This window comes from Martes martes (genome assembly GCF_963455335.1).
Source record: "Martes martes genome assembly, contig: scaffold_220, whole genome shotgun sequence".
NCBI classification, from domain to species: domain Eukaryota; kingdom Metazoa; phylum Chordata; class Mammalia; order Carnivora; family Mustelidae; genus Martes; species Martes martes.
The window spans coordinates 503-23,579 of NW_027666259.1; the positions used below are offsets into that span (position 1 = coordinate 503).

Genomic DNA, 23,077 nt, shown 5'->3' on the forward strand with positions numbered 1-23,077 from the left:
ATACAAAATTGAATAAATAAATAAGACATGATCTCTGTTCTCGGGAGCCTCTGAGACTATGCCCAAGGAGAGGCAGACAGCTGAACAAATATATAATATTAAGTGTTGTATGTGTTGTGACAAAAGCCTAAAGTATAGCTGGGTCACAAAGGAGGAGATAGGTGATTGTACTGGAGGGTTTATTGGGAGAAAAGGCATCATAGAGGCTACTCATTAAAAAACGAATAGAAGGGCACCTGGTTGGCTCAGTCAATAGAGCATGCAACTCTTGATCCTGGGATTGTAAATTTAACCTCCACATTGGGTGTAGAGAATACTTAAAAATAAAATCTTGGGGAGGCCTGGGTGGCTCAGTCGGTTGGGTTAAGCCACTGCCTTTAGCTCCGGTCATGATCCCAGGGTCCTGGGATCAAGTCCCACATGGGGCTCCTTGCTCAGCGGGGAACCTGCTTCTCTATCTGCCTCTGCCTGCCACTCTGCCTGCTGTGCTGTCTCTCTGACAAATAAATAAAACCTTTATAAATAAATAAATAAATAAATAAAATCTTAAAAACAAACAAGGTCACCTGGGTGGCTCAGTTGGTTAATCGTCTGCCTTTGGCTCAGGTCATAATCCCAGGGTCCTGGGATCCAGCCCTGCTTTGGGCTCCTACTTTTCCCTCCCCCACCCCCATGCTTGTGCACTTGCATGCATGCTCTCTCTCTCTCTCTCTCTTTACCATGCTCTCTCTGAAATAAATAAAATCTTTAAAAAACAAACAAACAGATGAGGAAGGTTGTTCTGGGGAAAGGGGGAAGTAGAACAAAGAGGGAAGGTGTGAAAGATGACAGTTCTGGGAACCACAAATAATTTGGTATGACTAGGGCTTGGATTATAAGGTGAGGTTTAGGGAGACTTGAAACCAGGGGCCCGATCTTGGAGCAACTTAAATATCCTATGAAGGATTTGGGGCTTTTTTGTAACAGCAAGTAGAGGGTTCTTGAAGGGTTTTAAGGAGGGGTTTATGTGATCACTCCCATAGGAATATAGAGATCAGGAGATGCAAGGAGACAAGTTTAGACCAGAGATGCTGCAGTCTGAATTAAGGCAGTAGCAGTGGAAAAAGAGACAGGGAGGCTGGCTCGTGTTAAGGAGTTACATCTGGTAGGATTTGGTGGCTGAGTATGTGGGAGTTGAGGAGGAGGAAGAGGGAAAAATCTGATGTAATTCCCAGGCTTCTGTCTTAGGCTGTAGAGTGCTGGTGGTGCCATTAACAGGGATAGGAAATATAAGAAGAGTGGTTTGGGAGAGGGAAGAGAACTTGGTTATTTTAGACATAATGAATTCAACAAACTGCTATGGGACATCCAGAAGCATTTATTCATTTAGCAAGTAAACTGTGTCCTGGTGTGAAATTCAGAAGAGAGGCCTGTGCTAGAGGCGTCACCATGGGGGAGCTTTCAAGTAACAAGATGCAGGGGCGCCTGGGTGGCTCAGACAGTTAAATGTCTGCCTTTTGCTCAGGTCATGGTCCCAGGGTCCTGGGATGGAGCCCCCCACATTGGGCTCTCTGCTCTGTGGGGAGTCTGTTTCTCCCTCTCCCTTTGTGCTCTCTCTCTCTCAAATAGATGAATAAAATCTTTTTTAAAAAGATGCAATAGTTAGTACATTAAGTTTATTATAGAAATTAAATGTTGTTAGTATATTTTATTAGGTTATCTGAGTCCATTTCTTAGAAGGTAAAACCATTTAATGTTTTTTCTTTTTTAAAAAAGATTTTATTTATTTATTTGACATGGAGAAGCAGCGAGAGAGGGAACACAAGCAGGGAGAGTGGGAGAGGGAGAAGCAGGCCTCTTGCTGAGTAGGTAGCCCGATGCGATGCGGGGCTTGATCCCAGGACCCTGGGTTCATGACCTGAGCTGAAGGCAGTTGCTTAACGACTGAGTCACTTAGGCGTCCCTATTTATTTAAAATTTTTTTGAGAGGGAGGTGGGAATGGAGAGCAGGAGAGTCAGAGAATTTTAATCAGGCTCCACACCCAGTGCAGAGCCTGATGCAGGGCTCAATCTCACGACCCTGAGATCCTGACCAGAGCTGAAATCAAGAATCCTGTGCTTAACAACTAAGCCACCCAGGCACCACAGAAGGTAGAAACATTTTACAAAGACTTTCCCTAAGTGATACTTCTAGTTAATGCTAGTTACTTTGGACATAGTCTATCTCTCTGTCTCTCTCTTTTTTCTTTTCTTTCTTTCTTTTTTTTTTTTTTAACTAGGCTCTGTTCATATCAATAGTGTGGTTATGATCCTTTGAAAAATGCTAAAGTGCTAAAGAAAGACCAAAGTATCTAGATTCCAACAAAGGACATCAGCTTCTATGGTCAATGATCTGTCTTTTTTTTTTTTTTTAAGATTTTATTTATTATTTATTTGACAGTGAGAGAGAGGGAGAGCACAAGCAGGGGAAGCAGCAGGCAGAGGGAGAGGGAGAAGCAGGATCCCCACAGAGCAAGGAGCCCCACTTGGGGCCCAATCCCAGGGTCTTGAGCAGACCTGAGGAGAAGGCAGATGCTTAACCGACTGAGCCGCCCAGGTGCCCTGGGTTCTTCCTGTCTTGAATTGTCCAACAATATTACTCTTTAGTCTCCTTAGGATAATTCTATAATATAACTTAATCTTATACTTGAAGCAATATTTTATGTCATAAGCATTTAAGGTATGAAGGGAAAAGTCTAGTGTGAAACAGTAACAAGTGGTGATGTAAAGACAGTAGCAAGAAGAACTTTCCTTTGAGGTGAGAAAGTTGTTGATACATGTCCATTGTCATAGCTACTAAGTAGTCCTGGGTAGCTTGGAGTTTAAATACAATGGGAAACTATCAAAGCACTAACATAGAGTTGTAAAGTATGTTTATTTTATTCCTTTTGAGATAGATTATAACAAATTTCTTAACCCTATGCTGTGAATATTAATTTTTTCATGATTTATGTAGTTTGTTTATCGATGGACACTTTTACAACAGGATTTATGAACCTGGGTCCGAGAACAACACAGCAGTTGTGGCAGTAGAAACTCACACGATTCACAAAATTGAAGAAGGGATTGGTAAGTCTTTTTGTTATTCTGGTATCTTTGACCTTAGCTTCCTTGGTTGAGATTTCTTGCCTTTTGTGCCTTATATTTTTCCCCCTACCCAGTATGCCCTACCAGTGCTGCAGCCATGAGTTTGATGGTGGTGCATCTAGAGACACCACTGACTAGGCCCGTCAGTTGATTATTTAACGTCAGTTTGCTAGGGTACTGAAAAGATTTTTCATCTACAAAAATTCCACAAAGAAATTAGAGCCTCAAGGTAGATCTGTCATGAGGGAAGCTGCTGATTAGGACGTACGAGCTGTTGATTGGAAGGCAGTCAGTGGAAAGAAACTGAAAAAAAAGTTTGAAACTAGACAAGCCACAGTTTAAATCCTGCTGTCTCACTTCCTAGCTGGATGTCCTTGGGAAAGTCACTTCACCTTTCCGAGTCGCACCTATATACATCGGAAACAATTATTGCCTCCCAGGATTGTTGTAAGAACTAAGTAAGATTAAGCATGTAAAAGCACATAGGACAGTATCTTGGATGTAGGGTGAGCTTGGTAAGAGAGCTGTTATGTCAAACTTCTTTCAGAAGATTCCAAAACGATACCAGCCAATGTGAACTGTTAGCTACTGAGAGGAACCAAGAGACTAGAGATTTTGGATTAAGCTTTTGGGGAAAAGCATTCAACAAATAACTGATATTTTTTCCATTTTCAGATGCAAGCACTATAGAAGCAAATGAGGATATGGAAATTGCTTACCCCATAACTTGTGGGGAGAGCAAAGCCATTCTCCTCTGGAAGAAGTTTGTATGTCCAGGAATAAATGTGAAGTGTGTCAAGGTAATTGCCTTTTCTCCTTACTGGGGTCTGTTTGGGGGCTCCTTGTTTTCAAAGAGTATACTTTCAGTGCCTCTTCTCTCTTGTCTGCCATATCAATGTTTTCAATTTTGTGGCTATAGTCCCTGTGATGTCACAGAAAAAAAATAAGGGCTTTGGAGTGAAATTGGCCTGGATTCAAATTCCACGCAGAATACAAGGTCTGTGAGAGCTGAGAACTTGGATTGTTCGCCAGTGTATCCGCAACACCTAGAGTGATGCTTGGCATCTTTATCTATAAATGTTTGTTAAATGAATGAATGGAGTCCCATCTCTATGACTGGGTGACCTTGAACAAGTTAATATTTCAGAGTTAAAATTTGAATAATGTGTTAAAATATGAATAATCATGTTAAAATATGAATAATCACACTGTACGGTTGCTAGCAGATAAAATGAGATAATATATGTAAAAGGCCTTATAGAAGTGTGTATTAGAGTTTATTGAAAATTATTATTGATAAAACTAAATTCTCATGAGAGCACAAAGTGGAAATAATTGCTTATTCTGTGTCCTCTGGTAGCCACAGCAGTACCCGTGGATGGTAGTCACCATCGGTGGCATCATCCTAGAATCATTAAGGATTACTGAGTTTTGAGGCTCTGCAGTGATAGTGGTTTCTGTGGTACGTATTCTTTCCACCACATCCTGAATCTTGTCATTAGGGCTAGGTAGGTTGCTTCCGTTTATTTAAATAGCCTTTGCAAGATTGGACCCAAGTGCCTGATTTAGGGCATGAATGGATTTTAGATGCTAATCAGTATATTAATCTCTGATCCTCCTCCTCCTGTCTTCTGCAGCTCTGTACCAGGACAGGGCACTGTGCCCAGAGAAGGATCATCTTCTCTGGCACAGCAGGGCAGGAGGCTGGGAGATACAAGGCTATGACTTAAGATGCCATCTGGGTATTTTTCATACGTAACAAGTAGATAAACCTTTCTCTCTCTCTTGGCCTGCCTAAGTTGACCTTGGGTTATTTGGGACTTTTCTTTTTACTTTAGTTCAATGATCAGTTGATCAGCCCCAAGCATTTTGTACATCTGGCTGGCAAGTCCACCCTAAAGGACTGGAAGAGAGCCATTCGTCTGGGTGGAATCATGCTCAGGTGAGCTTTAATAACAAGCACGTACCGGGGTGCCTGGTTGGCTCAGCTGGAAGAGCTTGCAACTCTTGATCTCAGAGCCCCACAGTGAGTGCAGAGATTACAAAGAAAATAAAAAATAAAGTAAAAAACAAAAAAGCACAAACCTTTTGTTTTGTTTTAAAGATTTATTAAGTTATTTCAGAGAGAAAGAGTGCAGAGTGGGGGACGGAAGGAGAGTTTTTTTTTTTTTTTTTTTTTTAAGATTTACTTGTTTATTTTAGAGAGAGAGAGGACGAGCAGGAGGGGCAGAGGCAGAGGGAGAGAGAATCTCAAGCAGACTCTGCTGAGCACAGACACTGTTGCAGGGCTCGGTCTCATGACCCTGAGATCATGACCTGAGCTGAAATCAAGCTGAAACCAAGAGTTGAGTGCTTAATCAACTGTGCCCCCCAGGCGCCCCTCAGCACATACCTTTCAGCTGACTTTGGGGCACTAAATCATGGTAGAATACAGATAATTCAGGATTTTCTCTTTAATTCGAAATTTTTATTCCCTCTGAAGAATTGGCTTGCGCAATCCATGTATTAACCTTCATCAGCCAGTTCTTAAAATCCCTGTGAGAAAGGGAAGATTGACTTGAATTCACTCTTCCCAGCATTTAGGGCAAATTTTTTCTGATGTCAGGATGTTTGGATCCTTTCTGGGCTGAGAAGTTTGGGGGTAGATGACAATCCTACTTGAGATCACCAAGTACAGGCAGGGCTAAGCCTGGTGCTGAGGAAGCGTGCCGACCGCGGAGAAGTGTAGGCTGGTTGACAAGTTCTGTGATAATCTGGTAAGACAGAGGCGCTGTTGATAAGTCACCATCATGCTCAGTAAATGCAGTCCTTGCCATCAATATACCACAGAAATAAACTTCAGAATGTGTAATATCCTCACCCCCATCTTTATGCAGTAAGCTTACTATTATAATTTTCCTCCCTCTGGAGAGGGAGGAACATTAACATTAACATTAATTGGTGTTCCTTGAACACTCGCCTATTGATGGATTTTAAAAATGTGGTCAGGATTGGAAAGTTCCTCGCAGAACATGTATCAACACCCTTAAGAACATTTTACCCATTGTCTTTAATTCTTTTTAAGGAATCTGTCCTAAGAAAAATCTATAGTGCTTGTAGAGATTCAGGCATAAAGACATTTATTGCAACATTGTTGAAAATTATAGTTTGCTTTAGGGGCACCTACCTGGGTGGCTGAGTCAGTTAAGGATCTGCATTCGGTTCAGGTCCTGATCCCAGGGCATCAGGCTCCCTGCTCTTTGAGGAGCCTGCTTTTCCCTCTCCCTCTGCCCCTCCTCCCATTTGTACTTGCTCTCTGTCTCAAATAAATAAATAAAATCTTAAAAAAAAAAGAAAGTTATAGTCTGCTTCAATATACAGTCAAGGCATATCTAAAGGAAATTTATGGCTCATCTAAACATATATGAGTATATACTATGAGATATTATGAGATTATTAAAATATTTCTAAAGAATTTTTATAGGAAAAATGCTTATGATATAATGAAAGAAAGAAAACAAAATATAAAATTGTGGGCGCCTGGCTGGCTCAGTCGATATAGCCTGTGACTCTTGATCTTGGGATAGTGAGTTCAACCCCCTTGTTGGTTGTAGAACTTACTTAAAAAAAAATACATGTATAGATGGATACAAATGTATAGAGATATATAGATATGTACATGTGTAGGGGTACCTGGATGGCTCAGTCGGTTAAGCATCTGGCTCTTGATTTCAGCTTAGGTCTTGATTTCAGGGTTGTGAGTTCAGGCCCCACATTGGGCTCCATGCTGGGTTGGGAGCCTACTAAAAATATATATATATATCAAACTGTGATTTTAGTTATGTAAAAAACAGACATATACGTATACACATAAAATTTAATGGAAGAAAATATGCCAAAATGTTAATGTATCTCTGTGTTGTTGGATTTTTTTTAAAGAGCAGTGGTTTTCTTTATAGTTTTATGTATTTTCCACTGAGAATGTTAATTTTTTCTTCACACATTATTTTATTTTTTAAGATTTTATTTATTTATTTATTTGACAAAGCGAGACACAACGAAAGAGGAAACACAAGCAGGGGGAGGCGGAGAGGGAGAAGCAGGCTTCCCGCTGAGCAGGGAGCCCGATGGGGGGCTTGATCCCAGGATCCTGGGATCATGACCTGACCTGAAGGCAGATGCTTAACGACTGAGCCACCCAGGCGCCCCTTCACATATTATTTTAATAGAGAGACACATTTTAAAAAAAGAAATTATTCCAGATGATTTGTATGCAGAAATCAGTACTTAGTTAAAATTGGGAAGGAATACTTATAACTTTCATTATTGTTGTTCTTGGCTTGTTCTTTTTGCCCAGAAAAACAAGCACATGCCAACTTTCCTCAAATGTAAGAAGGAATCAGAATGCCTAAAAGATCTTTAGTGAAAGCCGAGTAACGTTATAACATAGAGTTTACTATAATTAAAATACCCCATGGCTTTGCTCATGGCCTATAATAACGGTGTCTTGTGAATTCAGTTATAAGGGCATTTTATAGTGGGGGTTTAGTATAATCAACTTTGCACTGTATTTATAGGAGAGTTGTTAGCCATTTTTTTTTTTTTTTTTTTTTTAAAGGAAGGAAATGTGCTGAAGTTTTGTCTCCAAAAGTGGCAACAGATCTTGCTGGTCTAAGAATACTAATACATCAGAATCTCATCATAAAATTCTCAGTTATGCTGGGATATATGAATTAGTCTTTTCCCCTTTTGGGTTTGGTTTCAATGAGATTCAATGGCGATGCTCAGATATTGTCAGGAGTGTGTCCCTAGCTAAAGCTTGGTGATAACGGGAAATGAGAGAATACTCATAATGAGCAGACTAGGGAGGGAAGAGAAGTACTTGTAAATGTGGGCAGGACCAATGAAAATTTTATAATCCCTATTAGAATTTTTGCAACCTAATGACTTTTAATCCTATTAGGTTTCACTAATCTATGGAATAGATGCAACAACTTTGTTTCTATTTGTCCCTGAGGCCTAGTTCCATCTAGATGTAGTGCAGGCTGAACTGGTACTTCTTGTCTCTCTTTACACAGGAAAATGATGGACTCCGGACAGATTGATTTTTACCAACATGACAAAGTTTGCTCCAATACCTGCAGAAGCACCAAGTTCGATCTTCTGATCAGCAGTGCAAGAGCTCCAGTGCCTGGACAGCAGACAAGTGTGGTGCAGACACCCACTTCGGCTGATGGTAGGGGGTAGGAAACCACCTGAAAACCCAGTGTTTTTTAGTAACACTTTTCCCCTTACTTCTCTCTTGTGTTTCTTAATTTTAATTCTCATGAGCATTGATGTCCTTGTAAAGTATGCTGATCTTGGGTGTGAGTCCATACTTTAGAAACAGATCTCTTGGTTTTCTCCCAGATGATTCCTGTTGGCCATACCTACTTCCTTGTTTCTTTCTGACTAAATGGTAAACATTAGAAAGATGGTTCAGGGGCACTTGGGTGGCTCACTCAGGAGTCCCACTCTTGATTTCGGCTCAGGTCACCATCTCAGTGTTGTGAAATCAAGCCCCACGTCAGGCCCTGTGCTGGGTGTGGAGCCTGCTTAAGATTCTCTCTCTACCCCCCACGCCCCATGCATGCTCTCTCTAAAGAAAGATGATTCAGTGGTTATTATGTTTATTCAGTGGTCTCACTTTGGTACCACTTGGCATATCTTTGAAATTAGATTGTTTTGAAAATCCTTTGCTCTACTGGTGGTCAGGAAGGAAGGTAGAATGGTGAAGGGTCATCAGCTGTTGAGTTGAGATGTATCAAAGGTAATGTATGGTTGGCTGGACTGGACTCTGGAGAGTCTGCTGCTGTACAGGTCAGAGAGCTCTGCCTGGAAGGGATCCACAAAAAAGGCTTCCTCACAAATGAGGCAAGGTGGGCATATGCTTAACTTCAGTATTGTTCACCTTGGGAATAGAGCTCGTTGCTCTTCTCTAGGAAAGATAGAGCCATGAGAGATGATTGTTAAGGATTCAGTTAGTCCAGGGGAGCCTGACTGGCTCATTTGGAACAGTGTGTGACTCTTCATCTTGAGGTCATGAGTTCAAGCCCCACACTGGTATAGAGATTACATACATACATACATACATACATAAACTTAAAAAAAAAAAGATTCAGTTAGTCTAGTTAAGATTCTTGTCTCAACTACTTCCATAAGACTTAAAAATATGCCTGATAGAGTTGCAAGGACACTAACGGATTTAAGGGAAGTACCATGTTTTAATAATGATTGCTAAAGGTTTCTCTTGGTCAGCCCTAATACTCTGTGAGTAACCACTGGGTGAGGAAGCCAAATCTCTTAGAACCTATGTTCCCTTCAGGAAAGTATAAAATATCTAGCAGTTTGAATTTTTGGTCCTGGGTGTCTTTCACTTGAAAAGTAAAAAATGCTATGAAATTATTTACTTACTTTTTGTTGGCCAAAACTCCACTAGTTGATTATCCATATCAATATTACTTTTTTGCTTGATTATTAATATCCTCCAGCATGTGGAGTCCATTCTTGTCTATATATCTGTCTGGATCAGTTTGATTTCTCTCCATTCTCTTTGTTTAAAGTTTTTTTTTTTTTAGATCTTATTTATTTATTTGACAGACAGAGATCACAAGCAGGCAGAGAGGCAGGCAGAGAGAGAGGAGGAAGCAGACTCCCTGCTGAGCAGAGAGCCAGATGCAGGGCTTGATCCCAGGACCCTGGGATCATGACCTGAGCCAGAGGCAGAGGCTTTAACCCACTGAGCCACCCATGTGCCCTTAAAATCTTTTTTTTTTTTTTAAAGATTTTATTTATTTGACAGAGAGAGAGCACAGCAGGGGAAGTGGCAGGCAGAGGGAGAAGCAGGCTTTCTGCTGAGCAGGGAGCCGGATGTGAGACTTGATCCCTGGACCCCAGGATCATGACCTGTGCCGAAGGCAGACGCTTAACCGACTGAGCCACCCAGGTGCCCCTGTTTAAAATCTTAATATATGAGGGGTTCCTGGCTGTCTTAGAAGAGCATGTGACTCCTGATCTCGGGGTCGTGAGTTCAAGCCCCATGTTGGGTAGAGAGATTACTTAAAAAAATAATAATAATAAAATAAAATCTTAATATACGATGTTAATAGCACAAGTTCTTTTCCTCTGTGAATCTGCTATTCATGGATCTCTTACCTGATTTTTTTGGTCTCATTTCTCTTGCTTTCTCATACATAGCCTGATAATTAAGCTATAACAACTTCTGATATTCTAGATGGTTAATGTTCTTGGCTAAGCACCATACTTTTCTCTTAAATTATTTCAGATCCTCCAAATCCTCGCAAAGTCTGGGGCAGACAGCCTGGCAATCATGCTCACCTTCAATCTTTTTAAAAAATGTACCTGCTCAGGAAGCAGATTGCTCTTTTGTGATTTTATAAGTTATCTTTCCCTTTCTATTCAGAGTTAAGAAGAAAGCATTTTCTTTTCAAAGACAGGTTTTCTTTAGAAAATCCAATAATCCAGTATTCATCCTGGTTTACCAAGGATTCTAGTTTTTACTATATGGACCTGCAGGCAGAAAGCCAGAATATTAAAATAACAGGGTCTCTTTGGCTGTATGAGATAAAGGATAGCTATGACTTTTTCATGAAATTCACTGCCTTTACCTCTAATGGACTGCTTTTAGGTAGCATCACACAGATTGCCATCTCAGAAGAGAGCATGGAAGAGGCAGGGCTGGAATGGAATTCCGCTCTCACTGCTGCTGTCACCATGGCTACAGAGGAGGGTGTGAAGAAGGACTCAGAGGAAATTTCAGGTACTTTTCTGTGAGGCTTAGATACCTTGCAGGGTCTTGTGACCCTTCTCACCATTATGATCATGGACACAGGAGGTCTCTTAATTACTTTGGTGGTTTTTCTCATGCACATTAATAATTGTAGCTGCAGACATTTTATTTTAATCCGTTGCAACAACAGCCATGCACAGTCACATTTTGCATAGGAAGAAATTGAGATTCAAAAAGACTCAGCAGCTTGCCTCAGACCAGCCACACAACCAGCAGTGTCAGAGCTGAATTCAGCTATTTGACTCTGTAGTCAATGCTTTTCATCCTGTCAAACTGCCTCCAACTTTGGAACGTATCTTAGATAAACCAAGCTGCAAGATGTTAGAAGGAAAAATTAGGTAGCAGGTGGTGTAGAGGATGGTGACTAATGATGATTCACTTAGAGGGGACCAGGAGGGGTTTCACATCATCCTCCATTCATTAATTCATTTGAAAAATATTTATTGCTGCCTATTTTTAGTTGGCACTGTTGCCAACATAGGTGAAAAGACAAAGCCTCTGCCCTCAGAGAGCTTATCATCCCACCGCCGACTCAGCTGTTTTATTTTATTTTGTAAGTATAGGACTAGAGGGAGTACAGTTGCCCCTTGAACGAGGTGGCAGTTTGGGGCACCAGCCTCCTGTGCAGGGGAAAATCCCCTGCCCTTCCCCAACTTAACTGTAAACCTTACCAATAACATAGTCGATTAACATATTTTGTATGTTATATGTATTATATACTGTATTCTTATAGTAAAGTAAATAAAGAAAATGTTAAGAAAATCATAAGAAAAGAGTTGTTTAATTTAAAAATGATGAGTACATTTTTTAATTTAAAAATGATGAGTGCAGTACATCACTGCACTGTATTTATTGAAAAAAATCTGTGTATAAGTGTACCCTCACAGTTCACACTGTATTGTGTAAGGCTTGCCTGTATATCTTTAATATCTTTATTATTTAACTTTTAAGATACTAAATACTATTTAATTTTAAATTAAATTATGTAAATAAATAATATTTAATATTTATTTATTATCTTTATTGGAGGAAGATAACCTGCTCCCTACAGCCCGAGCCATGACAAATTAGGGCAATTATCTCAAGTTCCTACATTGCTGAAGAGGCCAAATAATTGGTTAGCAACTTAGGGGGGCAGCTAGTATTCCAAAAACTTCTTCCTTTTTCCCAGAAATGGCCCAATAAGAAATCATTTCAAATTGAAATAATTTCGAGTTTAATTTGTAGAGATGTATCTAAGTATACGTAGCATCCCTTGTTTATCTTCTTGTCTTATCCCTCTTGTGTCAGAGGACACTTTGATGTTCTGGAAAGGAATAGCTGATGTAGGGCTGATGGAAGAGGTTGTCTGCAATATACAGAAGGAAATAGAGGAGCTACTCAGGGGAGTTCAGCAGCGGCTCATTCAAGCTCCCTTCCAGGTAACAGGTAAGAGCACTAATTCTAACAACAGTGGTCATTTTATTGAACACTAACAACTGTAGGCAGATCCTTTTAGTCTCATGAAAACACTGGGGTATAAGTACTATTATCCCCATTTTACAGATTAGGAAACCAAGGCTAATAAAAGTTAAGTTACTTGTCCATACCTGATAATAAGGTTTTGAACTCGGTTCTGGTCATGCTCTTCACAGGTAATTTTTGCCTTTATAAATGGTGCCAGAAAGCAGGCTCTCTCTCTACTACATATAGATAGATAGAGTCTGAAAATTGGAGGAAGCTACCTGGTTTTAGACAAGTCTCATATTCTATCAGTTTAGGGTTTCCAGAACAATTGTGTGCACTTACAGCTCTTTCTGAATACCCATAGGGTACTTGCTGCTGTGCATAATGTAAAAGGATGCTCTAATCATCTGATACAAAAGGGTTGTGATGACGGGCATTTGGCTGGCTTAGTCGTAGAGCATGTGACTCTTAATCTTGGGGTCATGAGTTTGAGCTCCACATTGGGGGTAGAGTTTACTTAAAAAAAGAGTCATAATATGGGGCACCTGGGTGTCTCAGTGGGTTAAAGCCTCTGCCTTCAGCTCAGGTTACGATCTCAGGGTCCTGAGATCAAGCCCCACATCGGGCTCTCTGCTCAGTGGGGAGCCTGCTTCTTCCTCTCTCTCTGCCTGCCTCTCTCCCTACTTGTGATCTCTGTCTGTCAAATAAATAAATCTTTTTTTTTTTTTTAAAGAGTCATAATAATATCTCGGAAGCTTGTGTGTCAGTGAGTTCCTAGATTTGTTACTTGTGTCTTATTACCTCTCTATAATTCATACATTATATAAATACACTTAAACTTTACAGTAGAATCTTTTTTCATGTTCTTGGAGGGGAAAAAAGGCAAGTAATTTAAAAAGCAGGGATGACTCTTTTAGATAAGGTGATCAAGGAAGGCCTCCCTAAGGAGGTGGCTTTAAGCAGAGACCTGAATTGAAGAGGCTGGCCATGTGATGAGCTGGGAGAAGGAACATTTCAGGTAGAAAGAACAAAGACCTTGAAATTGGAATGGGCCTCATGTGTTCAAAGAATTAGAGAAACTCTGAGGCAGCCACAGTGGAGGAGGATATAGGAGAGTGATAGGTGATAAGGTTGGAGAGGACAGTTTAGTTATTTTTTTTTTTTTTTAGATTTTTTTTTAATTTATTTTTTTGACAGACAGAGATCACAAGTAGGCAGAGAGGCAGGCAGAGAGAGAGGAGGAAGCAGGCTCTCTGCTGAGCGGAGAGCCCGATGCGGGGCTCGATCCCAGGACCCTGGGATCATGACCCGAGCCAAGGCAGAGGCTTAACCCACTGAGCCACCCAGGCGCCCCCAGTTTAGTTATTTTTAAGATTTTATTTATTGGGGCACCTGGGTGGCTTGGTGGGTTAAAGCCTCTGCCTTCGGCTCAGGTCATGGTCTCAAGGTCCTGGGATCAAGCCCCACATCGGGCTCTGCTCAGCAGGGGGCCTGTTCCCCCCCCCTACTCTCTTTGCCTGCCTCTCTGCCTACTTATGATCTCTGTCTGTCAAATAAATAAATAAAATCTTTTTTAAAAATTAAAAAAAAAAAAGAAAAAAAAAGATTTTATTTATTTATCTGAGAGAGAGAGAGAAAGCACGGGCAGTGGGGAGAGGGAGAAGGAGGCTCCCTGCTGAGCTGGGAGCCTGATGTGGGGCTCGATCCCAGGACCCTGGGACCATGCCCTGAGCCGAAGGCAGATGCTTAACTGAGCCACCCAGGTGCCCCAAGAGGACATTTTAGATAAGCTTTGGTTAGAACTTTGGTTTTATTTTAAGGTGATGGTAAGCCATTATAGTTATTTTGAGCAGGGGAGTGAAAAGGATTTATTTACATTTTTATATTTTTATGTAGTTGTATATTTTTTTATTTTACTTCATTTATTTTAAAGATTTTATTTATTTATTTGACAGAGAGACATCGAGAAAGGGAACACAAGCAGGGGGCTTGGGAGAGGGAGAAGCAGGTTTCCCACTGAGCAGGGAGCCTGATGCGATGCTCCATCCCAGGACCCTTGGATTATGACCTAAGCTGAAGGAAGATGCTTAACGACTGAGCCACCCAGGCACCCCTATTTTTTATATTTTTAAGAGATCACTTTGGTTGCTATGTGGAGAATAGACTGTATGGGGCAAGAAATCAGTTGGAAGGGGTGTGTGCTAGCTCCGGTGGTGGAAAGTGCAGCTCTTTTTTTTTTTTTTTTAAAGGATGTTATTTGTTTATTTGACAGAGAGGGATCACAAGTAGGTAGAGAGGCGGGGCGGGGGGGTGGGGCTGGGAGCAGGCTCCCCGCCAAGCAGAGAGCCCTGATGTGGACCTCAATCCCAGGACCCAGAGATCACGACCTGAGCCGAAGGCAGAGGCTCAACCTGCTGAGCCACCCAGGCACCCTGAGAGTGCAGCTCTTGATCTTAGGGTTGTGAATTCAAGCCCGACATTGGGCATGGAGCCTACTTAAAAAAAGAGAGAAGAAAAAAGGAATCAGTTGGGAGACTCCTAAAGGAATTACTCCAGGCAAGAGATGATGGTGGCATGGATTAGAGTGGATAGTGGTAGACCTGGGAAGAAGTGGTCTTATCGGGGATATATTTTGAGTGTGGCGCTGACAAGTTTTGCTGATGGGTTGGATGTAGGATAAAAGAGAAAGACAGAAATCCAGGATGACTCATACATTTTTGGCCTGAGCCATGAATGGTAACACCATTTCCTAAGATGAAGATCACTGGGAGAGTTGTAGTTAGTACTAGTTAGTACTACTAACTGGTTAGTACTACTTGTTGTTGTTGTTTTTTTTAAATAGACCCCATAGCCAGTGTAGGGCTTGAACTCAGAACCCTGAGATCAAGAGTCACATACTCTTGAGACTGAGACAACCAGGCACCCCTCAAAGTTAGTTTTGACTTGGGGCACCTGGTTGGCTCAGTGGGTGGAATATGTGACTCGTTATCTCAGGGTTGTGAGTGCAAGGCCCATGTTAGGCGTAGAGCTTACTTTAAAAAAAAAGAAAAAGAAAAAAAGTAGTTTTGACTTGCTAAATGATTATGAGGCCTCCAAATGGAGATGTCACTCAGCTAGATGGAGTATGAAATCTGGCATGCAGGAAAGAGGTTAGGGCTGGAGATCTGCATGTGGGAGACACATATATGTTATTTAAAAGCATGGAACTGGATGAGATGATTGTGGAAGAGAGCTATAGGTGGAGAAGTGGTCTGAGTTAAGGAAGTAATGACCGCAACTACTGACAATGCTTTCAAGAAGTTTTGTTTAAAGAGGAACAGAGATAACACTATGAATAGCATTGCATGCCAGTTCCCATGTTTGACATTTAAAATATGCTGTTTCCTTTAAAAAAAAATACTCAATTTATTTATTTGAGAGAGAAAGAGAGCAAGCAAGGGGAGCAGTAGAGGGAAAGGGACAATCAGACTTCATGCCAAAGGCAGAGCCTGATGTGGAGCTCGACCTCACGACCTGAGCCGAAATCAAGAGTTGGACACTTAACCAACTGAGCCACTGAGGTGCCCCTAAAATACGATATTTCTAATCTTCATGTCTGTCTTGCCAGGTAAGTATTATTAGGCCCTTTTGTCTCAGATGAGAAAACTGAGGAGTGAAATGACTTATCTAAGTTCACACAGGTAGGAGGAAACCATAAAACTGAGATTCAAACTTTGCTCTATCTAGAGTGACCATGTTTTCTAAACCACAAGTCAGAACTTACAACCAGATGCAAGATTTTTAAAATTTTTATATTTATTTATATGGAAAGATGTGTAAGTTATAACAAAGTTAATTATACGTGGGATAAATCTTTGCCAACATTTTTTAAAATGCAATTAGAATAGTACCATCATTTCTGGGTTGTTTCATATTTATAAGCAGTACAACAGAGAGCTGGGGAAACACTTCTTTTTTAACTTGACAGGCATGTCTTTGTTTTAAATAGATGCTGCTGTTCTCAACAATGTAGCACATACATTTGGCCTAATGGACACGGTGAAGAAGGTATTGGACAACAGAAGGAACCAAGTAGAGCAGGGAGAAGAGCAGTTTCTCTATACTCTAACAGGTGTGTCTGACTTGTTTCCTCTTAGATGATATTATACTAATATCCTTGAGTCTTGCCATTTCTTTGTGGACTTCTTTTGGGACTGGCTTCTTTCCTTCCATCCTATTTTCCTTCCTTCCTTCCTTTCTACCTACCTACCTGCCTCCCTTCCTTCCTCATCATGGTCCTCCTTTCATATCTTGGAGGATTAAGATGTCTGCTCAGTTGCTCCATTTATCCAGTAATATCAGTGCCAGAAGAAACAAATTGGCCTTTGTTTTTGTTACATTATCTATATCGCATCTTTTGATAACTATAAATTTATCACCTTCTCCATTATTTGTGGTATTCAGAAATTATAAGCACACGAATAATTTAACTCTTTTTATCAAGTACTTAATTTATGCTGTCTCTGGAATGACCTGGGTGGCTCAGTCGTTAAGCGTCTGCCTTCCGCTCAGGTCATGATCCCAGGGTCCTGGGATCCAGTCCTGCATCAGGCTCCCCGCTGGCTTCTTCCTCTCCCTCTGCTGTTCCCCCTGCTTGTGTTCCCTTTCTCTCTCGCTGACAAATACATAAATAAAATCTTTAAAAAACAAATTTGCACTGTGTCCAAACTAGGTTGTGGAAATACAATGTTGACTAAGACAGCTTCACTCTCTTCATGGTGTTTAAAGAACTCAAGGGAAAGCAGACATAGAAATAAGTGCAAAAAGTAGTCAGCTTTGTAACTGAGGCATATAATGGGTATGGGGGGAAGAACAAAAGGAGTTGTCACTTATACCCAGAGAGAATCAAGAAAAGGTTTTGGGTAAGGTGGGTGAGAGATACAAAACAAGTCAGAGGTATGGACTATATCAATACCTTTGAATGATGCAGAATATATTACAGTTAGTCCTTAAGCCAAAAGGCAAGATTATTTGGTAAGAGAAGAACAATTTATGGTTTTTTTGTTTGTTTGTTTGTTTGTTAAGATTTTATTTATTTATCCGAGAGAGAGAGAGAGAGAGAGAGCAGGGGGTTGGGGCAGAGGGAGAAGCAGGCTCCCTGTTGAGCAAGGAGCCTGGCATGGGGCTGGATCCCAGTACCCTGGGATCAGGACCTGAGCTGAAAGCAGACACTCAACCAACTGAGCCACCCAGGTGCCCCAATTTATGTTGTCTTAAACTTAACCAGTATATATTTTAAACTCAGTTTACTGAGTACCATGAGACCCTTTTCATTTGATCCTCCTAAGAATGTTAGAAGCTATTATCTCTTTTATAGATGACCCAGTATAGGCACAAAGAGGATAAATATTTGCCTTGGGGCCACATCACTACTTGGCAGTGAAGCCTGAAATAGAACTTGGCTTTCTTACTCCTAATCCAATGCTTTCACCCTGAAACTTCACACCATTCAAAAAAATGGTTTTTGTTAAGAATGTGGGCTTCTGGCTCTTTGCCCATATATATATATATATATATATATATTTTTTTTTTTTTTTTCAGATAGGTTTAATCATAGTACCCATAAAGTTTTGTTTTCTGCTTTTTTCACTGTGACATAATAATATTTTTCCAAGTTGCTACACAGTACTTTACCTAGACATTCTTCTAAGGATGACATTTAAATTTTCAGGTTTTTCTTTAGTAGCTTATTTTGTTGCAGTGAACTTGTATGAATTTAACTTTTTCTTTTTATGTGCTTTTAAACTACTTCCCAGAACTAAGTTTCAAATTAAATGGTATTGAAAATTGTTTTATGGATATTTATGACTTGTTGCCAAATTTCCAAGAAGATTATGTCACCATTTTGAACATACCAACATTGGATGTCGTGATGTATAATAGTCTCTGATTTAACTTTTTAAAAAATTATAGATGTAATTGTTAACTTCTTCAAAGATTTAATTTATGAGAGAGAGAGTGCACAGCATGAGAACATGAGCAGGGGGTGGGGGCAAAAGGTGAAACAGATTCCCAGCTGAGCAGGGAGCCTGATATGGGACTTGATCCCAGAACCCGGGGATCATCACCCGAGCCAAAGGCAGATGCTTAACTGACTGAGCCACCCAGGTGCCCCATGTCATTGTTATCTTGTTGAGGTTTACATTTCTTTGACTACTACTGAAAATGGAAAAAAAAAATGCAGTATTTTGTAACGTATGAGGCAATATTTAAAAATTTTGAGTGAAAAAAAAATTTTTTTAATGTGCTCTTGATCTCTACGTACTCCATTGATTCCCAGCAAGGAATTGATTTGCTCTTGGTGTTCCATAGGAGCAAAGTGCTCTCCAGATGTAACTGATTATTTATTGAATGCTTCTCAGGTACTAAGCAGTAGAAGTAGTTCTGGTGTAGAACCAGACTCACCAGTGGTCACCAGGGTTGGATTGTACATTGGGGGAGGGATAGTGATAGGCATATTGTGATGGAAAAGCCAGCAATTTGGCCATCAGAAGACTTTTGTCTTGGCCCAAGCTCTGAGACTTTAAGTAACTCACTTTACTTCTCTGGGTCCCAGTTAAAAAAATGAATGTGTTAGTACTCTAAGACCTCTTTTAGTGTTTATAATTCTTAGGGACTTCCTCTGTAATTTTCTGTAGACTTCTCTGGGTGCTAATGGTAGACGAAGGCCATTTGGTAAACTAAGGTCACCAGCAAGGTGATCCTGCCTTAAAGGACAGTTTGGGAATCACTGTTTTTTTGGAGCGGCCATTGTAGCTCCTCTGTAGGTCCATGTTAGTTCCAAAAGGATTGTGCAGATATTCCTTATTATCATCTGGAGATCCAGGCAGGGCATCTATAAGCCACAAGATCAACAGCAGGCTTCTTTGGTTTGCATTTTGGTGACAGGTAACAAAATGCCACAGGAGCTTCTAGGGCTGGGCTGTAAGTAGGATCACAGCCTGAAAATGATTCTGAATCGTTGCCCTGCTTATAATCACACAATGAAATGTAGTTGCTGGAGGGATTTTAAAAATCATCCAGTTTGGTTTCTTGTTTTGAAAACAGTGAAGCCATATAGTGGCAAAACCAGGACAAGACCTCAGGTTTCCTGACTCCATTCACTGTTCCCAAGAATATACTTCTCTCCACACAAAGTCTGTCTTTTTTTTTCCAGAGTTGGAACGCCAGCTGGAAGAGCAGAAGAAGCAAGCTCAGGATCACAGGCTGAAATCCCAGACGGTTCAAAATGTGGTACTGATGCCTGTGAGCACTCCTAAGCCTCCAAAAAGGCCCCGGCTCCAGCGGCCAGCTTCCACCACAGTCCTGAGCCCTTCTCCTCCGGTCCAGCAGCCTCAGTTCACAGTCATCTCCCCCATCACCATCACCCCAGTGGGCCAGTCATTTTCCATGGGCAATATTCCAGTGGCCACCCTCAGCCAGGGCTCCAGTCCTGTGACTGTTCACACACTGCCTTCTGGCCCTCAGCTCTTCCGCTATGCCACAGTGGTCTCCTCTGCCAAGAGCAGCTCCCCAGACACAGTGACCATCCACCCTTCGTCTAGCTTGGCACTGCTAAGCTCCACCGCCATGCAGGATGGGAGTACCCTGGGCAACATGACCACTATGGTGAGCCCCGTGGAGCTGGTGGCCATGGAATCCGGCCTCACCTCAGCAATCCAGGCTGTTGAAAGCACCTCGGAGGATGGGCAGACCATCATTGAGATTGACCCAGCCCCAGACCCAGAGGCTGAGGATACTGAGGGCAAAGCAGTCATTTTGGAGACAGAGTTGAGGACTGAGGAGAAAGTTGTGGCTGAGATGGAAGACCACCAGCATCAAGTCCACAATGTGGAGATTGTGGTCTTAGAGGATTAACTGGGGATCTCGGGGCCAGGAGATACGTTTTGGTTTGGAATTTTAATTATTTGTTTATTTTTATCATTGTCCCACTCATTTCCACATAGGATCCTTTTTTTTAAACAAAATACCTTTGTTGTAACTGAAAATGTTGGGTACCTCCCACCCCCTTATTGAATAATGGACAAAAACAAGCTGTCCTTCCAGAAGTTGAGAGTAGGTCACTCAGTGTCCTAATCCTTTTACACCAAGAAAGTTATTTCTTTTAGGGGAGGCATCAGGATAATCAGAAACCCTGTCCAGAAAGCCCTTTCCAGGCTAGTCTGTCTGTGTACGCATGTGGTTTTAGTTTTGTAAAGATGCATTGACCAAACTCTGGAATGCAGATCTGACACTGGAAGGCAACCCACCCACACATGGAAGCAGAAGGATACTTTTTTTGTATCCTGGAAAGGACCCTCAGAGGCCGCTGCAAAACTCTGAAATGAAAGAAAGTTGAACTGTATTTGGAGGGGAAGGTGGCATACCAGCAGCAGCTTAAAAAGGGAAGTGCTTTGGCCAGGATGGGGCAAGGAAATTATCTTAGCTCCAGAAGTGCAACTGATGCCTCTTGATATCTCTAAGGGTTATTACCACGGGTGCCATTTTGAGGAGAGGCCAGAAATAAGTGGAAGGGTACATCTCCATGGACCAAGTGGCATCAGGGGCCCAGGGGCCTGTGGCTTTGCAGAAACAGAAATCCCTGGTTGTCACAGCTGTGCTTTGTGATTGAAGCTCACCTTCCCTCCCTTCCCAACTTTGTCAAAGCACTTAACCCTCCTAAATTAGGATCAGTCCATTCATTTGCAAATATGCGATGTGGTGTAAATTTCTCTGGCTCTTGGACTGTGGCTGTCCTGGGGGTGGGGCTCCAAGGCCATCATTTTTATTGCATGACTCCAGGCGCAGGGAGTTCCTCATCTAGACCAGCTGCCCTTTTTGGTGGGGCCCTTTTTTGGCTTTGGAACCAAAAGCAGCCACTCATTTGGTGCTTCCTCTTGTTCTACCCTCCATCCCTCAATTGTTAATGGCATCTGTCTCCTGGATCCCACGCTTTTCAGCTTTTTGGCTGATTTGGAGAACAGTGACAGGTGCCTGCCTGCCTTCATCCTCTTTTAGATTCATTTATACCATTTATACCACAGATGTTTCTGTGAGATATTAAGCTCATAAAAAAACCTTAGGCTTTGCAGGGAAGACTCAATAGCCCCAGCCTATCCTGAGGCACCGAGTAGATGTCTCCTCCTGAGCAAGCTGGACTCCCTGGGAAAGAAGCATTGTCTGCAACATTATATTATAGGAAATGTACCAGGAATGTCAATAATAATATCTTGGGGGGTTATTATTATTATTTTTTTAATGTTTGTATATTTAGAGCTGGGCCATTTTCCGTGCTGTGATTCCTGCTCTTTGACCATCTTCAGTGTTTGGGGCAAGAGTGGATCCTGGTTTTTATTTCTTTGATTGCATTGTTTACTGCACTAGGACAAATATAGGGAAACTGCAGACAATTTAAAGGAAAACGAGGTCAAAAAAGAAAGCACACACCTTAGTAGTGGGAAGCTTTTTTTTTTTTTTGGTTTTTGGTTTTTAATTAAAAGCAAAACTTTGACCTATAGTTTCCTTTTTTTTTTTTTTCTAAAGAGAAGGCACCCACCTGAAGCCATGCTTCTTCCAACAGATGTTGGAAACCCTATTGTCAAGCAAGTGAAAACTGTTCTGCCATCCCTCAGATGGCTTTAATAGCTAGAGAAGCCCCTCTAACTTGGGAGGGTCAATCTTAACAAGCCTTAAGGGTTAAATTTCTGAACCCCATATAGTTGTGGCTTTGAGCTTTAAAATTGTATGGGGTTTTACTTTTCTCTTCAAAATGTTTAATAGATGTAGCAATCAGCTTAGAACAAACCTTTGGCCCTTTAGTGAGGGAATTGGCTTTTATTATTACTTCTTTAGGTTTTCTGATGGTACATAAACAAACCCAGAGTTTCTATCTAAGCCTAAAACTGCTACTTGAACCTAGAATGGCACATGTCATGTGCTTATCATGGTTTTTAGGGACACTTTTCTCTTTCCCAGAGATGGGAGGTCCAATTCAGGACAGAGGAGGAGCCCTGGAGAACACCCACACACTAGCTCAGGTTCCTTACTTTCCTCCTTCAGCTGTCTGTAGTGTTGTAAAGTAGTGTGAGCATCATGGTTCCAAAGTCAAGAGATCTCCTCCTCCTGAAGACAGAACCTGTTTACTTTCACTATCTGAATATTCTGGCTGGTGGAAATACATGAGCTTTGTTGTTTTCCTGGTCTTCCAATAGCCTGTCGTTATTGCTAGCTGCTGTGTTCCCGGTTGTTGAGTGGGGGTTTCCTCAGAGCCCTGGTCTAAACAGTCTCAGTGTGAGAAATATGCAAGCCGTTGGTATGTGCACAAGCAGTTGCAATGAATCATTCCTCAGGCTGACTTGGCAATAGCCATCTATATTTCTGTTCATTCATTAAATAAACATTTATAAGTACCATCTACGTGCCAGGCTTTGTGCTAGGCACTGGCAGTACAGAGATGAAGACAGAGTTCCTGCACTCAAGGACTTCATACTTCAGAGGTTGTCTGGAGTGAAGAACTATGTTTCAATATAATTGGTTTCTTTTGTAACCCTATGTATTTTATTTCGTGCATTGAAAAACATTCTGAAAATTGTTCCATAGGTTTCAGCAGACTATAAAAGACACAAAAAAGTTAAGCCTTTTCTAGTGAGATACTGAAACATCATACTGGGGTTAGTGCAG

At 41.3% G+C, this 23,077-nt stretch overlaps 1 protein-coding gene across 1 annotated transcript; it reads left to right on the forward strand.

Annotated features, from left to right (window-relative positions):
* Window positions 1-2,974: 2,974 nt before the first annotated feature.
* On the forward strand, window positions 2,975-22,808 carry GMEB1 (glucocorticoid modulatory element binding protein 1; the record flags this gene model as incomplete). The annotated part of the gene is made up of 8 exons (XM_080831664.1): window positions 2,975-3,087; window positions 3,781-3,905; window positions 4,944-5,047; window positions 8,163-8,320; window positions 10,772-10,903; window positions 12,224-12,361; window positions 16,368-16,490; window positions 19,575-22,808. Coding segments are annotated over 8 exons (1,594 nt in total), but the record flags the coding sequence as incomplete, so codon positions are not given.
* Between the last annotated feature and the right edge of the window lie 269 nt (window positions 22,809-23,077).